This window comes from Anabrus simplex, chromosome 5 (genome assembly GCF_040414725.1).
Source record: "Anabrus simplex isolate iqAnaSimp1 chromosome 5, ASM4041472v1, whole genome shotgun sequence".
Lineage (NCBI taxonomy): Eukaryota > Metazoa > Arthropoda > Insecta > Orthoptera > Tettigoniidae > Anabrus > Anabrus simplex.
Genome location: NC_090269.1, coordinates 295598552 through 295616858, shown reverse-complemented (window position 1 = coordinate 295616858; position 18307 = coordinate 295598552). Strand labels below are relative to the sequence as shown.

The 18307-nt window shown below is 38.1% G+C and overlaps 2 protein-coding genes across 4 annotated transcripts in view; one reads left to right on the top strand and one right to left on the bottom strand.

Moving 5' to 3' along the window:
- The window catches only part of Arpc1 (Actin-related protein 2/3 complex, subunit 1A), a 246348-nt gene that overhangs the window by 45689 nt on the left and 182352 nt on the right, over positions 1–18307 (bottom strand). The window lies entirely within an intron of this gene.
- LOC136874001 (ketimine reductase mu-crystallin) overlaps positions 1–18307 on the top strand; it is a 128590-nt gene that overhangs the window by 96829 nt on the left and 13454 nt on the right. For all 3 annotated transcript variants that reach the window (XM_068227624.1, XM_067147449.2, XM_067147450.2), the window contains exon 6: positions 8267–8473. In XM_068227624.1, the coding sequence (XP_068083725.1) occupies positions 8267–8473 (207 nt within the window). The remainder of the gene's footprint in view (positions 1–8266; positions 8474–18307) is intronic.

The following is an 18307-nucleotide window of genomic DNA, read 5'->3' as shown; positions in this document are numbered from 1 at the left end:
TAATAACCCTATTATGAAACTGTATTTGCAGAAATATACTGGGTAGTCCGTTCCAGATGAGAGCACATTACGAAAATCATATCTTCAGCCTCTGTAAAAAATGAAAACAGATCAGGCAAGCACTATCCGATAGATCCAGCTTATTTTCCTAAATGAAATAAAATAGGCAGAACAGATATATTTGGAATATTTTAGTAACACCACTAAAAGGACAGCAAGTGAAACCCATATTTTTGACTTATTTTCCAAACAAAACAAACGATGCCAGTATGATGCAACATTTCAACAATGCATGGGTTCTATTACGGCCTGAAGTATTGAAAATGATAAATTTGTGTCTTAGTGCTTTTGGACGAAAGGTCTTGCATGATGGCTATTGCCAACCTGAAACCTACTCTAATCTAGAACATGATCTACATTTCACATACATAGCACGGTGTTTGTGAGCCAATAAATAATAATAATAATAATAATAATAATAATAATAATAATAATAATAATAATAATAATAATAATGTCAATGGTTTAACATCCTACTAAGTACATTTTTTATTGTTTTTGGAGACACCGAGATGCAAGAATTTTGTCCCGAAGCAGTTCTTTTATGTGCCAATAAATCTATCAACATGAGGCTGACATATTTGAGCACCTTCAAATACCACCAACTGAGCCAGGATCAAGCCTGCCAAGTTGGACTCAGAAGGCCAGTGCTCTATCGCCTGAGCTACTCATCCCAGCATACATATTCATGTGCAAATGAATTTGTGTCTTCTATTAAGAAAATTCTGAAAAAGGCTCCTCCTAGGATACAATATTTAGGTCGAAATTATGGGATTTCCTCTTCCACTTCCTCAGTCCTCACTAAATGGGGTACCAGGTTATAAGCTGCAGTGTCCATGTTTAACCATTTTAAGGCTACTTGTGATATTTTAGATGTTTTACTGAATGATTCCTCAGCTGTGACGAAGAACAAAGAACTACCACCTAAACAGGAATTGCAAGATGAACTTTTACTGCATGGTCACTCTTTACAGACAACTGCTGTTACAAAATTGGAGGTGCAGTGTCCTCGGAAAGATGCAGAATGGGCTGTTAGGATGGTTGGGAAGGAAGCACTGGAGGGTACTGAAAAGCAGAAACTGGAGTAGAATTTAGCCACAAACCCTGACATTGATGATTTTGCAAGAACGAGGATCTACATTACCGCCTACAAACGAAAAATATGCACCACTTTCGTCTGATGTGGAGCGTTCCTTTTTGACATACAAGTACATAGTGTGCGGTGGTGCAACTTCACTGATAAAAAAATAACAGTTTCTGGATGAGTGCCTTTAATAACATTGTCTTTTGGGACTGTTCTGAGGCAGCCTTTTTAATACATGTGTATTTGTGTCCTGATATGTAATGTTATGGGTTTTGGTACAGTTTGTAATGAATATTTATATTTTATTCTTTCTGATGAGGCCTGCTAAGGACCACGTGCCATTTTTAATTCAGTTCTTCATACTTTGTTTTCTCTTCCACTCCTTCCAATATTCTTTCATCCTTTCACTATGCTGTTTCTTTCTGTCCTCTGACCACTTTGCACCAGGCTTCTTGTTCAATCTTCCTTGCAATCCTTCCATACTTAGTACCGGTATCCTCTTTCTAAAAATTTCTCTGTCCATAGTTTCTTCTCTTCTTATATTATTTCTTTCTAAATCTTTACTTCTTGAATCCAGCTAGTTGTTGCCTTTTTGTCCCAAAGGTACTTGAAAATCCTTTTTGTTAATCTGGAATCATCCATTCTGTAAATATGTCTGAAAAATTGCAATCTCCTTTTCCTTATGGTTTCTGTTGTTTTCTATGTTCCTGTATATTTCATCATTAGATCTTAATTTCCATACTTCTATTGTTTTCACAGGGCCCAAGATTTTTCTCATGATTCTCCTTTCTAGTACCTCAAGTTTATCTAATCTATAGTTTAGTACCAGGCATTCACTTGCATATAAGCATTCTGGTTTCACCACTGTAGTGTAGTGCCTTATTTTAAGATTTTTAGATAGACACTTTTTGTTATAAAAATTCTTTGTGATACCATATGTTCTTTCCATCTTGTGTACCCGTTCTTGTACTGCAGATTTGTCTAAACCATTTTCTAGAATTATTTCTCCCAGATATTTGAATTTCATTACTCTTTCCACTGGACCAATATCTGTTGTGAAAAAGTTTGGAGCATTCTTGATGTTTGTAATAAATTTGTTTTTTTTCTACGGAGATTCTCAAACCTGTCTTGTTGGGTATTTCTTCCAAGAGATTGATTTGTGTTGTTGCACTTGTTAGGTTTTCTGACAATATAGCAAAATTGTCTGCAAATGCTAGGCAATTTATTTCAGTGCCTTTGTTTTTTCTCCCCAAAGTTACCAGCAAAATGTTATGCTCTTTAAGCTTTACATTCCAAATTCTTACAATTTTCTCTAGAGTACAGTTGAATAGAAGGGGTGACAAACAGTCACCTTGCCGTACCCCTGTATTTATCTGAAAAGGTTTTGATATCTCACCCATAAATTTCACCTTTGAAATTGTGTCAGTAAGGGTTTCATGTATTAGGTTTGCCAATTTAGTTTTCGCACCAAATTCACGAATTGTTTTATCTATGGTTTCTCTATCAACCGAGTCAAAGGCCTTTTTAAAATCTACAAAAGTCACAACAGTGTGTTTTGAATTCAATATCCTATGGCAAATTATGGATTTTAAGTTAAATATTTGTTCTGAACAAGATCTACCTTTTCAAAATCCAGCTTGAATCTCGCCCAGTTACTTGTCAAGTGATGTTTCTACTCTATTCAGCAATATTTTTGAGAATACCTTGTATACAATTTGCAGAAGAGAGATGCTTCTATAGTTATCAACCTTTTGTTTGTCTTTTTCATGCAATTGGGTGTATTAGAGCCACTTTCCATTCGTCTGGAATCCTCTCTGTTCTCCAAATATCTTCAAAGATTAACTGCAGCTCTTCAGTGATTTTTGATTGAGACAATTTCAAAAGTTCAGCTGTTATAGAGTCTTCTTCACTAACTTTATTATTTTTCAGATTGTTAATTCTTTAATTTCTTCAGCAGTGGGTGGTATATCTTCTTCCAGATTTTCAGTTGTTTGAGAGAATTCGAACTTATGGACGGGTTCAGAGCAGTTTAAAAGTCGATCAAAGTGCTTTGCAAGTATTTCACAATTCTCAGCATTGCTTAGGCCAAGTCTACCATTTTCATCTTTGAAGCAAATTCTAGGCGCTTAATTGACTCTTAAAAGTCTGGTAGAAGTTTCAAGAGTTATTTTTAACAAAGCTGTCTTGCAGGTCAATAAGTTGTGATTTTTCGAAAGTTCTTTTAACTTCCCTTATTATTCTAGCAGTGTCTTTCCTTTGTTGTTTGAATTGGTCATAGTGCTCAGTTTTCCAGAGTATTCCACCTTTTCCATTGTTTTATTCTCTCTTGTAACACATCTTCACATATTTGATTCCACCAAGGTTTTTTTTTTTGCTATTGGCTTTACGTCGCACCGACACAGATAGGTCTTACGGCGACGATGGGAGAGGAAAGGGCTGGGACTAGGAAGGAAGCGTCCGTGGCCTTAATTAAGGTACAGCCCCAGCATTTGCCTGGTCCACCAAGGTTTCTTTTTAAGTTTGACTAGCCCAAATGTTTTCTGGGCTGCATTGGTTATTTCTTTAGATAAATCTTGCCACTTCCCATGATGAGATACTTTTATTTCTTCCTGAAATGTTTCCAATGTTTCTTGTATAATTTGAAGTCTATTTGTTTACGCTTTCCCCTCTTTTGTGATTTCTGTTGGGTAAGAATTTTAGTTTGATTTTAGACAAGTAGTGATTGGAATCAAATTATCTGCTTCTTACTACCTTGACATTCATAATTTCTTTTGTGATTCTTATGAATATAGCTACATGATCCAGTTGAAATTCACCTAGTAATGGGTTTGAAGGAATCCATGTTTTAGCTTTCCTTGGCAATTTCTTGAAGAAAGTTGATATTAATTTCAGTTGAAAATCTCATTCCATTGATGTTTGTTCTTTGGTGTGCGGCACATTCTCATGAATTCTCTCTCTTCATACTTGGGCAGTGAAATCTCCAAGTAGCCACAGTTGAATTTGGAATTTTAGATAATTCATCATCCAGGAGGTCCAGAATTCCTCTAGTTTATTTGGGTTCTTTTTGTTGTCTTCATTTATTGGTGCATGACAGTTAATAAAAGTATATTTTACCGGGCGAGTTGGCCGTGCGCGTAGAGGCGCGCGGCTGTGAGCTTGCATCCGGGAGATAGTAGGTTCGAATCCCACTATCGGCAGCCCTGAAGATGGTTTTCCGTGGTTTCCCATTTTCACACAAGGCAAATGCTGGGGCTGTACCTTAATTAAGGCCACGGCCGCTTCCTTCCAACTCCTAGGTCTTTCCTATCCCATCGTCACCATAAGACCTATCTGTGTCGGTGCGACGTAAAGCCCCTAGCAAAAAAAAAAAAAAAAAGTATATTTTTTATTTTTGCAGTTCATTGTTAAAGGAGATATACTTTCTGAGAGGGATTTAAATTCAGTTTCATTGTCTAATAATCTTTTTATGGACATAAAAGGTTGTTCCCAAGAGTGGCATTCCTTTCATACTTTTAATCGCAGGTTTACCTTTAAAGATTCGATAATCTTTTGTTTCTGTCACATTCTCATCCAAAAATCTCATCTCTTGTACTGCTAAGATTTGAATTTTGTTTTTTTCTAGTAGTAGTTCTAATTCCTTCTGTTTACCAGCCTTCAACAAAGAATTTACATTCAAAGTGCATGCAAAGAACTTCCGTTTAAACTTAAGTCTGGACGGATTCCAAGGATGCTCCGACTCATCCTTATTGCAGAGGTAGCCTAGGTCCCGATGCATTGCATAACATAATGGTGGATTTCTCTTCCGAGCTGCCACCTGGGGTAGTGCTTTCTTTCAGCGGCTTTTCCATTCTGCAATTGAAATTGTGTGTTTCAAGGGTAGGAATAACTTTCCAAAGTAAGATCAGATTGTTAATCTGAAATGATTTTTTTTCGTGGTTGACTCCACAAGGTTCTTCCGCCCTCTCAGCTGTTGAGAAATGAGATTCTTCTTCTGCCTTTGAGACCGTTGACGGTTTTTCTCTTGACTCAGTTGATCCGCAGGTGCTTATTTGGCACTGCCTTATTCATACCTGTCCTGCATATCTCAAGGACCTTCCCCTATCAGCCATGTGGGACACGCTGTGTCAGGGTACAGGTCCCCCATCCCAGTGTCTTATGCAGGGTTACATTTAGCCCCTACTCAATTCAGAGCCAAACCCCCACACAAGCTGACCATTTTAAGTTTGCACTTTTTTTGTACCTTCTAAAACTAAATTATTGCACCTTTTTGACCCAAATTTTGTTCCTAAAATTCCTAGCTATAGTAATAATCTGCAAGGGGTATTACATACCTCTTGTAAAATAACCGTATGCAGTGGAGACCATGTCAGAGAGAAAGGGTATGAAAATCAAATATAGGAAGGAGAAATTCAATTTCTGAGATGTATATTATGAAAGACAAGGGGAGTTAGAATGAGAAATGAAGACATTTGTAAGGAAATAGAAATGGTGGAATATTAAAAGGGTAAAAAAAATATATATATACAGAGATGTTTTGCACATATTGAAATGGAACAATGACAGAAAAAATTTAAGAGAGGCTGAGGAAGATCTGCATTTTGACAGGCTTAGTTAACAATGTAAGGAGATAGTGATAGATGAAGAAGGGTGAAGAGATAAGAGTGAAATGGAAAGAAACCATATTTTTTACAATCTGTTTGCATTTCGATGAAAAGAAATTAAGATGGTGACCAAAAGCATAAAAATACCAATAATATAAAAATTTACTTCTCTTTTTGAAGAGTATAAAAGAAAAATCTGCTCACTGATGCATACAGTAAGTAGGTATGAGGTTATATAACGATAGCACTGTTACATCAATCACTAGTGAATTATTTCCCATTCTCTAAAAAAATTCCCCTTTTGACAGTTTCCATTTATACAGGGTGTATCCGTGATAATGTTACAAACTTTTAGGGATGATGGAGGGTGGCAAATGGATCAATTTGAGATAAGGAACCATATTCTGGAAACGATCGAGTCAAAAGTTAAGCAAAATTCTACTCATTTAAGTCCATTTACCTGCACAAGTTTCACAAGCTGCTCCATTTACAACAAATATTCGAAATGGCGTCTCCCTAAGCCAATGAAGGCATGGCATCGTCGCACAAAGTTCTGCCGTTCTCATTTGAATATCTCCGGTGTCATATGAAAAGCGCCGCAAGCAGCGAGAATTCTTGCCAAGAGATCCTCTTCAGTCTTGGCAGGTGGCTCATCACTTTTCACATGACCCACATGAAGAAATCAAGCGAGGTGAGATCAGGTGAGGGAGTGGGCCACGAAACAGGACCTCCTCTTCTTATCCTCTTTGTGGGGACTGTCTGATTCAGGTGTTCACGAACATTCAGTCCAAAGTGAGGTGGGGCTCCATCATATTGGAACCACATCCATTGACGAAGGGCAAGTGGGATGTGTTCCAGGAACATGGGTAGTACATATCTGAGAAACCACTGTGTACATTGCTGCACTTAAGGAGGGGCGAAGAAGAAACGGGCCTACTACGTAATCAATTACTATGCCCGCCCACACTTTGACTGAAAGTTTGTGCTTCACAAGTGTAGCATGGGGATTTTCATCGGGCTAAACATGACTATTGTGACTATTTAGCATTCCGTCTCTAGTGAAACAGGCTTCATCTGTGAAAGGCACATACGCAGGAAAGTGAGAATCGACTGCAAGGTGCTGCAAGACCCACTGACTGAACACGACTCGATGTGCAAAGTCAGCAGGAGTCATAGCCTGCACTTTCTGTGGATGGTAGAGGTGTAGCTGCATTTCACATAATGCTCACTATCTATATATATTTCTTCAAGAGATATCTGTTTCCAGTCAATGAATTCTTTTTCCCAATTTTTCAGTCTTCCCATTCACTGCATAAGTCTGCTTTGGTTTTATATAAAAAACACCATCGTGGTACACTACAAATAGGCCTTGGCCTACCAAGCGACCACTGCTCAGCTCAAACCTGCAGATCACAAGGTGATGCATGGTCCGGGCAATGAATACTCTTGGCTGTAATTCGGGCTTTCTGGACTGGGGTACTGTCGGATAGCTCCTTGATTGTTCTCATATAGGCTGAATACATCTGGTGCCAGTCCTTGGATCCAGGATCTTTGACCTGGTTGGAAGTCAAATTCAAGACCTCCTGGTAAGTCAGGCTCACAGCCCCTAGGCCATAGGACCAGCCTAAATCACAAAGGTATTAGCAAATACCATAATGTTCATTTGCTATACAGGATAGCTTCCTCTATGCACATGTCATGATTTTGTTGTGCAGTGCATTATGTTTACCAGTAGAACCAACCATTTAATACGAGAATGCATTTCTTCCCTCACACTGGATTGGAATGCATTCAATCCAATGCAGTAGCAGCACACATTGATTACAAAGATGTAAAATGAAAACTCTGTAAACTCACAGACAGCTTTTTAAACCAGAGCATCATATTAAAAATCGACTTTCAACCTATTAGGTCGTGTTACGTACATATAGTATGTGTTAAAGATATGGTAAGTATAGAAGAAAAAAAAAAAAGGCTAACTGGACACCAGTGGGATCCAAACCCACAACCTTCTGATTTTGCATCGGTTGCTTTACCAACAGAACAAATATGACCTAGACCACCAAAGCTCAATAGTAGAGCAACAGACATGAAATCGGGAAGTAGTGGGTTCGGATCTCACTGGTACGGTTAGCCATTTTTGTTCTGCACTTAACATCTCTTCAATATGTTCAAAATATATGTAATACGACCTAATAGCTTGAAAGTCAATTTCAGTTACAATGCAGTCGTGAAAATTCAATATTCAATGCATCATATGTTGGAGAAATACTCACTGGCAGCACATTTGAGGGAACTTGCACAATACTGAACCTTTGATGTCAGAACGAAAGTTCTAAGCTGAAATATTTCAGACAGCAGTTTTCGCAGGTGCAGAGAGAACTTTGTAAATCAACACATGATATCTGTGTAAATAGCTGTCCTGTCATATAGAATTTCATTTTTCAACCTCTGGAAAGCTTATGTACTCTTGTCTCTCTGCTATTTTTTGCATTTACTATGTGGACTTCTGTTGAAACAGCTGTTGGAGCTGGAGTAAATCACCATAGTGAACTGGATACTGACTTGTACAAGGCTGCCTCCATCTTCACTGACTCTATGTCTGCTGCTAAAGTTGAACTTCATGGGCTAGCAAATATAGAAGTAACAATTCAGGGAGAAATTGGAGATATTATACAAGGGAAATATCCAGCACCAAGAGGGAAAATAACAGTGTTCCATTCTTTGGGTAAGTGCAAATAACAATAAAGTAAATATTAATGGTATGGAATTTATGTTGCATAAATCATACAGGGAATGAGGTACAGCATAAAAAATAAAATAAAATAATTACACAATTCTGAAAGTCTATATAGTTTAAAATAATATATATTCTCTTTAATAATGAAAGAGCTCAGATAAATTGTATCTGGCAAAATGTTCTCATAGCTCAACCAGCAAAAATATTATCAATATATTCTAAATCACCACTGATCTGTCATAATATTTGTTAATGCAACATAATGAACTGTAGACTCCAGGATTATTTAACATTACAAATATGGCAAAAGATTGGATATCTTTTCTTATGTAGGCCTACTGGCCTCATTATTTAAGAATTATGTATGGAATAGTAATGCAAAGAACTGTAGTAGAACCCCACTTTTATGTTCCCGGAACTTGTTTTCCTGCAATTTACAACACTTTCTTCTTGGTCCCTTCAGTTTCTCTATGTTTACTGACAATCCATTCCCTGTTCCTATGTTCACAAAATTTTGAATTGGGATATAGAATGAACAAAATGCCCTTATGGTGACCTTAAGTGTTATCAGGCTGCACCAAGCAGGCGATCGCTACCGAAGCAGAGTCGAACTGTACCGAATGCAGTTGTGGGACTGAGCTGCGTGCCATGTGGTGGTCAGTGATCACTGCTTCAGTTTATCAGTTGTTTGTATCTTTGCTGTATTGTTGCTCTTTCAGTCTGTCATGCTATAATGTGGTATACAAAACTGTGTGTGGTGAGTCCAATGATGTCAACGATGAAAGTGTCCATGATTGGTAAGAGGGTAGGTTGAAGGAACTAACAAAGAAGAGTTCATCCAAGGAGATCTAAGGATGAAACTGGTCTTTTTTCTATGTCCTTCCTAGCAAAACCTTGGATTTCAAATGGAAGAAGTACTATGGAGTAAAACATTGTAAACTTAGCCTTAATGTAATGTTAGGTGGAAATGCTGGTAGCTCTGAAAAGCTTCGTCCATTGGTAATTGGTAAATCAAAGGGGCCACATTGCTTTAAAAACGTGGAGACATTATCCATTAGTTATGAAGCTAATCAAAAGGCATATATGGCATCTGAACTTTTTTGAGAGGCAAATGCATGCTCTTCATTCGAAGACAGGAATACAGAACAGGAAATTCTTCTCTTGTTGATTGCCATTCTGCACATAAGAATTTACACTTGAAACGTGCAGCTTGAATTCTTGCCAGTGAACTGCAGAAGCAAACTGGACCTGGGAATAATCCATGCCTTCAAGTCTTCTTGTTGAAAGACCATGCTGAGGGCATGAAGTCTAATGGAGGCAGATAAGGAGTCAACCTCCTTCACAAAATCAGTACTTGATGCCCTACATTATATGGCAAAGGCATGAAAGAAGATAAAAGATCCAGTTTCCAACTGTTTCCTTAAAGCTGGCTTCTTCAAGGTCAGTGAAGAAGATGGTGATGTGTTTACCTCTGCTTGGAAGAAGTTACAGACGGATTGCTCAATGGATGATTTTGTCTGTGTTGATGAAGTTGTCACTGTTGAAACAGTGGTTGTGGAGACGGTGGAATCCCATATGGAAGAATGGAAGAATGATAACGAAGGTAACATTGTGCCTTCTCATGCAGTGATAACTGGAGCAATAAACACCACCAAGAAATATATTTCTGGTGCTGATGGAAATAATGATAGTTTTGATAATCAGTACGAACGGGAAAAACTGATCGAGTTGATCCACAAATAAATATGAAAAATGCAATACAATAAAGTATTTGATTTTTTTTGGGGTCAAAAAGTAGGCACTGCAGTGTTGTGTAAGCAAATGTTAACTGCATATTAAAATTAGCAAATATTAATAGAAATAAATGGCTTCCAATGTTATACAAATACAAATTGAATAATACATTGCCAGGCAGAAATAACAGTTATATGTATATTTATTCTGAAAATTATTTACTTTAAAGTGCATATTAAGTTGTTTTTTTACTGATTGATACAAAAACGTAGTTTGACAGTACAGCACTCTCCGTAACTGTTTTTAAAAATAAATTACGGTAACTGTATAAAATACAATACAGTAATCTATATATCAATAACAAGCTTTTCTTAGAATGCTATGCTTTTTTTTTTTTTTTTTGCCCGACAGTGTGTATAAAGAAAATATTTCCCACCATTCACACTTTCCTGCAATTTACATTTTTTCTGTCAAGTCCTCTGAAAGGTGTAAAAGAGGAGTTATTCTATATTTCTGAAGTCATTTTATTTTTTATACATGTAAAGATACTATATAGTAGTTATATTATACCAGAGAAGAAATGTCAATGCTATATTAAATTAATAAACACACTGATAGGCAGTGGCTGGTATGAAAACATTGAAGGTTTTAAATTATTAAACTCAAGCGCACCTACATTTTCTCCACAATTCATTTATAAACAGGCAATATTTAATAATCTAGGCTTTCAGAAATGCATCAGCTTCTTTGTTACACTAAATCTACAGGATATTCATGCAGGTACAGACTGAGATTATTTGAACTGGCAACATAAAGATACAAAGTAAACATAAATACATATACATTTCCACATGAACTATGCTGGAACAGGATAAATACAATGGAAGAAGAATTTATAAAGGAAAAAACATCAGAGCATATACCTAAAGATGTGCCTAATGTAATTCAACATTAAGTCTTCATCAGTATGAGCAGAAGAAGAGATCAATGAGGAGTGAAAGCACAGCAGAGGGTTACATGCTCTGATGGATACAGATGGAGAAATTAGGTGATATGGAAATTCATAAAGAGGTGACAGGGCACATGTAAGAGGTGACAGTGTTACTAAAAATTTTCAACACCTGCACAATATCTTGAAGATCACTTAGCGCAGGAAATGGAGCCAGAAAGTTGCTTGCAGTGTGTTAGAAACCAATGTAAATATGTGATCTATTTGATTACATAAGCTTGGTATGTATATATGTAACTTCATTGAAAATGTTCAGCTCTTAGGGCAGTACCAATATAAATGGTCTGTTATTGGACATTATAAATTTTCTAGCTAACTCATTCCTGGTTGCCAGCGTTTTGCCCCCTGTGTGCTAGGCTGGGCTCATCAGTTGGTACCTCGCATGCCTACGCAGTGGCCTCCACGGTATGCACTAGCCAGCATCTTGGTAGGTGTGCTAGGTACCAACTGATGAGCCCAGCCTAGCACACGGGGGAAAAACGCTGGCAACTAGGAATGAGTTAGCTGGAAAATTTATAATGTCCAATAATGGACCATTTATATTGGTATTATAATTTATAATGTCCAATAATGGACCATTTATATTGGTATTATAAATTTACTCATTTGGAAGAAATATTTCAGATTCCCTATGCGAATCAAATCTATATCATTTTAGGGCAGTGTTAAAAAATGTTGTGATTGTTTGTAGTTTATAAAATAAGACAAATAAAAATGAGAATCCCTGGAGAATTAAACATAGTATGAAAGAGTATATTCTGTGTTGTGAACTGTGTCCATACATGTAGAGGATATCCTGATGTTGTTGTTCATTGTTAATTGCTGGTGGAAAGATCTATGACACGGATAGTGCACGAGAGTTTAACTCAACATTCAATTGAGTGACTCCTATGTGATCAGTACTAACTGTATGTGCTATAATGGAGAATTTGTGTAAAAAACCAAAACTATGAGAATATCATTCATAAAATCCTCCAGATTTTTTCTAGATGAGCTAAATGAAGACACTATGAATGAAGATGTTAGGTTATTGTCAGTCAAATTGTAATGGGTGTTTCAAGAACTTTCACTGTTAGATTAGTAGATACTGGACTTGGTTTTGCAGGAAGAAGGGGGTGATAAGAAATATGAAGATGAATATACCAATATTGAAGAATCATCATCATCGTTGACCAACTCTAGTTTCCCAGGTGTGGAAGATCCATGGTAGGCCTAGCAAGCCAGTGGTAGCGTCTTCGAATTGCTTTCAACAATCAAATGAGCCTCGGAATATTGAAGAATATAGAGATAAAATGGACACTGTGAGATTCGAAACAGAGGCACACACTTGGAGGTTAGGTGTAACCCAAAGAAATGACAGGTTCGAAATTGCATGTTTTTTTTTGCTAGTTGCTTTACGTCGCACCGACACAGATAGGTCTTATGGCGACGATAGGACAGGGAAGGGTAAGGAGTGGGAAGGAAGCGGCCGTGGCCTTAATTAAGGCACAGCCCCAGCATTTGCCTGGTGTGAAAATGGGAAACCACGGAAAACCATTTTCAGGGCTGCCGACAGTGGGGTTCGAACCTACTATCTCCCGAATACTGGATACTAGCCGCACTTAAGCGACTGCAGCTATCGAGCTCGGTAATTGCATGTTTTGAGTCACATAAAAAGAAGATGAAATTACCAAACATAGAACTGATTAAATTTAGCAGTGAGATAAAGGACTGGCTTTCCTCTTGGAGTCAGTTCTGCAGAATCCATGAAGATGAAGACGTAGCAATAGAAAGACAAATTCCAGTACCTCATCCAGGTGTCAGTTCCAGGATCAAGAGCATGAGAAATAGTCAACAGCTATCCATCAACTGCAGAAAACTATCAGAAGGCAGTGGATGGACTAATTGAAAGGTTTGGTAAGAAGGAGTTGCTGACAGAGCTCTACATCAGTGTGTTCCTAGGTTTGGTAATTAAAAATGCCACCAGAGTGAAATGTAAGGGACATTACAATTGTATGATAAACTTGAGTGTTACTTAGGAGCACTGGAATCTACTGAAGTGACTTTTGACAAGCATGTGGCAATTTTGTTTCCACTTGTTGAATCAAGCATTTTCAGAGAAGCTTTTGAGAATCTGGATCAGTAGTGTGACTCAGGTAAGTGATTACAGTGAAAAATTAAAGATGTTGCTAGAATTTCTAAGGGCTGAAGTAGAAGAGGAGAAAAGGATAATGTTCGCTAAAACTGGGTTTAAATTGTCTCATAGATCAGGTAAAACATCTGATGAAAGAAAAGAAACAGGTGACAAAGTTGTACCTACTGCATATAATCTGTTGACTGGTGAAAATCAGAGTTAGAGATCATATGTTTGCATATTTTGTGAGAAGCTTCATGGCAGTAACATGTGTTTTAAAGCACAAAGGATATCTCTTAAGAAAATGACGGACATGTTAAAAACTAAATGGGCTTGTTTCATGTGTTTAAAACCTGGGCACAGGTCTGTAAGGTGTAAATCCTCACTAAAACGTTTGATCTGTGGGGGGAAATTAAAAAAACATTCAATAGTGTGCCCTGATCTGCCTAGAAATAGTGAGAAATCAATATTGTCACAAGACAGTAAGAGGGAAAGCATGAGTGTCATTGGAGCAAACCACTGTTGTTCTTCAAATGTCCTCCTGCAGACTTTATTGGCAGTAATCACAGCTAAGGGTTGTCAACATGTAGTAAGGGCAATAATAGGTATTGGATCTCAGCGATTTTATATCCTAAAGAAGACTGCTCTGGAAATTGCTTGCTGTTGTGTTGGATGTGAATATTTGACACTTTGACACAGGTTCCTTTTTGGGGGAGTTTTTTTTTGCTAGTTGCTTTACGACGCACCGACACAGATAGGTCTTATGGCGACGATGGGACAGGAAAGGGATAGGAGTGGGAAGGAAGCGGCCGTGGCCTTAATTAAGGTACAGCCCCAGCATTTGCCTGGTGTGAAAATGGGAAACCACAGAAAACCATTTTCAGGGCTGCCGACAGTGGAGTTCGAACCTACTATCTCCCGAATACTGGCCGCACTTAAGCGTCTGCAGCTATCGAGCTTGGTGGGGGGAGTGTCATCACAGAGACAAATACACAAGAGATATCAAGTATCACTTCAGAAAATAACAAGAAATGATTCATGTGAGATTGAAGCATTAGATCAAGTTTCTATATGTGGTTCAATTCCCTGAATTAATATGGTAAGACTACAATGTGGCTTAGTGGCACAAGAATCTCATCTTAGCTGGGTGGTAATAGGTTCAACATGAAATGCAGGGCATGGTAACATGGCTAACGTGGTAACATCCTTACTAACACACAGTGAAGATCTGGCAAGACTCGGAGGTTAGATGTGCTCGGGATTACCGATCCAGCAGACAGGGAAAACAGAGAAGAGATGGAGTTAGCAGTTCTGAATCACTTCAAGAAAACAGTCGCTGTTAATGAAGATAGTGGATATGAAGTCTGCCTACCCTGGTGTGAAAGAAGAGGGGATCTAGAAAATAACAGAATGGTAGCAGAGAAGAGACTTGTATCGATGACTTCAAAACTCATCTCCGAGAACAGACATGAAGAATATACAAGACTGGCTACAAGAAAATATCATTGAAGAAGTTGAAGACGACATAGGAAACCAGCAGGGGTACTTTATGCCTCATCAAGTAGTTTTCAAGAGTGATTCAACTACTAAGTGCAGACCAGTGTTTGATGCTTCCAGTAAACAAGGAGGAAAGCTGTCCCTAAATAACTGTTTGGATAAAGGTCCTAACTTGCAGTGATTTTGAGAAAGGGAAATAGGAGTAGTGTCAGATATCAAGAAAGCCTTTTGGCAAATTTCAGTGAATGAAGTGGATCGTGATTACCTGAAATTCCTTTGGTGGGATGATTACACGACCAGGAAGATAAAGATCCTTTTTTTTGCCACTGTCGCATTGTATTTGGTGTGAATTGCAGTCTGTTCATACTGGGAGCTATTATAGAGCATCATCTTAATAAGTGTCGTACTGGATAATGTGAAACTGCAGAAAAACTCAAGCACTCATTTTATGTGGACAACTGTTTCACCTCAGTCAGTTCGGAAGAGGAATTAAAACTTTTTATTCAGGATGCATCTCTTTTGATGGCTATGGCAAAGTTTGAGTTAAGAGGTTGGGCGAGTACTGCACTAAATGAAGGTGATGCAATCCAAGAAATCATACAGGTACTTGGATTACTATGGAACAGAACCAGTGATAGCCTGTCTTGTGGAGGTAAAATACAAAAGATAGAGCCCACCTGTAACAAGAAGAACGATTTTGTCTATCTGTAAAGCAGTATTTGATCTCGTAGGATATACCTGTCCTGTCACTGTTACAAAAAAAAAAAAAAAAAAAGTTGCAGAAAGTTTGAAAGAAAAGACAAGCTGGGATGCTGAGATCTACAAGAAAACTTAAGATGTGGGTGGAAGAATTGCATTGTTTGGCTGATGTTGAAATTCCTAGAAGATTTACTTTGAGCAGTGACCAAACATCATACACTTCATCAGTTTTCTGTGATGCTAGTGCTTTTACCTATGCTGCTGTTGTATTTTTAAGAAGTGAAAGTAATTGTGGGATGACAGTGCAGTTGTTACTAGTGAAATAAAAAAAGTAACTATGCCTAAAATAGAGCTGTTATCTTGTTGTATCGTTGTACAACTGCTAGTCACTGTCAAGAACAGTTTACGTCTTATCGAGACCCCTCAAAATTGTTCGACTGATTAAACTATTGTATTGTGTTGGATTAGGAGAGAAGGAAAATGGGGAACCTTTGTAGAGAACAGAATAAAGGAGAAATGACTAAACATCACTCAAAGGGATGTGGAATCACGTTCCTGGGAAACAAAACCTTGCCGACTTGCCGTCATGAGGATGCTCGGCTAAAGAACTATTAGAATCTGCCTGGTGAGGGGACTAGCATGGTTACGGCTACCTCAGGAGGAATGGCCCAGTGAAATGGTCGTGGACATGGGGTCTAGTCCTGTTGTGAGAAAGAGGAGAAAGGGATTGTGATTACAGTTGGTAGTTCTGCCTCATGGTTTTTGGAGTATTTTTCAAAGTATACCTAGATAGTGAGGATGGTAGCATGGATATTCAGAGTTATAAAGAATAGTGCAAAATGAACAGATGAAAGATATAAAGGGAAGCTAACAATGGAAGAAGTAAAAAGGGCTGAAAAGAAGCTTATACAACTGGTGCAAGAGGAAAGTTTCAACAAAGAAAGGGTTTCTAAGTGGAAATCTGTCTGCAAGGATGCAGAATGAATCCAGTGGGTGAAGACAAAAATTGTGGAAAGGAAGGACGATGACTTAAAATGCCCTGTTGTCTTGCCTAACAATCACAAACTGTAGTTCAGCATTTGATTCAAGAGGAACATGAAAAACTTTTTTTTTTTTTTTTTTGCTAGTTGCTTTACGTTGCACCGACTCAGATAGGTCTTATGGCGACGGTGGGACAGGGAAGGGCTAGGAGTGGGAAGGAAGCGGCCGTGGCCTTAATTAAGGTACAGCCCCAGCATTTGCCTGGTGTGAAAATGGGAAACCACGGAAAACCATTTTCAGGGCTGCCGACAGTGGGAACATGAAAAACTGCTTCGTAGTGGAACTGATCTACTACTAGCTCAGCTGTGACGGAGAAACTGGATATTGAAGGATCAAAGAACTTAGAAAAATGTACTTGCATCATGCAAGAAATGCAGACAGCACGAAGCCAAAAGTATGGTTCCAGAAGTAAATTACCCTCTTCCAGAAGATAAGAGTTAAGGACGCTTCAGTGTTTGAAGTTGTGCAAACAGACCTTGCAGGTCTGCTAATCCTCAAGGAGGGGACAGAAGTTGTGGATTGTGCTATTCACACTTGCGCCATGTATAGGGCAGTTCATCTAGAACTAATAACCAGTCTGTCAACAAATGGGTTTCTTAAGAGTCTTCGTAGGTTCGTTGCTCAAAGAGGAAAGCCAAAGATAATTTACAACAACGGAAGCAATTTTGTTGGATGTAATAACCTGCTACCAAAAACATAGGAATCTTTACCAAACAGGCCAAAATTAAAACCATTGACTGGAGCAATATAGAAGAAAATGCTCTGTTGCTATGAATTCAGTGGAAGTTCAACCCTCCAGCTGCAACCTGGTGGGTAGTTTGGTGGGAACAGATCGGTCAGACAATCTAAAGAGCACTTCGCTGTGTGCTGGGAAGAGCATCTCTAAACAATGAAGAACTACCAAGTATAATGTTGGCTGCAAAGCGTGATAAACTCTTGTCCTCTCACTTACATAATACCAATATAATGGGTCCGTTATAGGACATTAATTCAAATAATTCAGGTTCCTTAAGGGGATGTATATCCATATCCTCTCACTTACATGTCAAAAAATCCTGAAGATTTGAGTCCAATCACGGCTAAAATGTTTCTACAAGACATGGCCAATGTGAGTACTCCTGATTTAGACTTGATAAATGAGAAGTGTTTGTCAAAAAGGAGTAGTTATATTCAGTAAATACGTCAGAACTTGAAGCGATTCAAGGACGAATATCTGGATCATCTTGTACATTGTGCTCATTCGTTGTGACCAGAAGAAGCGGACTGAGTGGCATACTGCCAAGGTGCTTGAAGTGTATTCTGGAAGAGATGGTGTGGTAAGAGTGGTATGGATAAAGACTTCTTCTGGTGAACTACTCAGCCTTTGCAGACTCTACTTGTTGGAAGGATTTTCACCTTCAGACGATGGGCCTGTTGTTGGCGTTGGTGACAGAATCTTTCAACCCTCATTGTCTCCACTGAAGGAGTTGCAGGTGATGAGAAGCAGAAGAAGAGTAAAATTCCCTGAAAAACTAAAACTTTAAGAATAGTTGATTGTTACTTTGTGCAACAATCAAGGGGGGAGGATGTTCAAAACTAGTGTAAGATGGGATCTATTGGTCACGTAAGCTTGATATGTATATATGACACTACATTGAAAATGTGTTAAAAAATGTCATGATTGTAGTTTGTGAAATAAGTCTAATAAAAATGAGAATCCCTGGAGAATTAAACATGGTATGAAACAGTA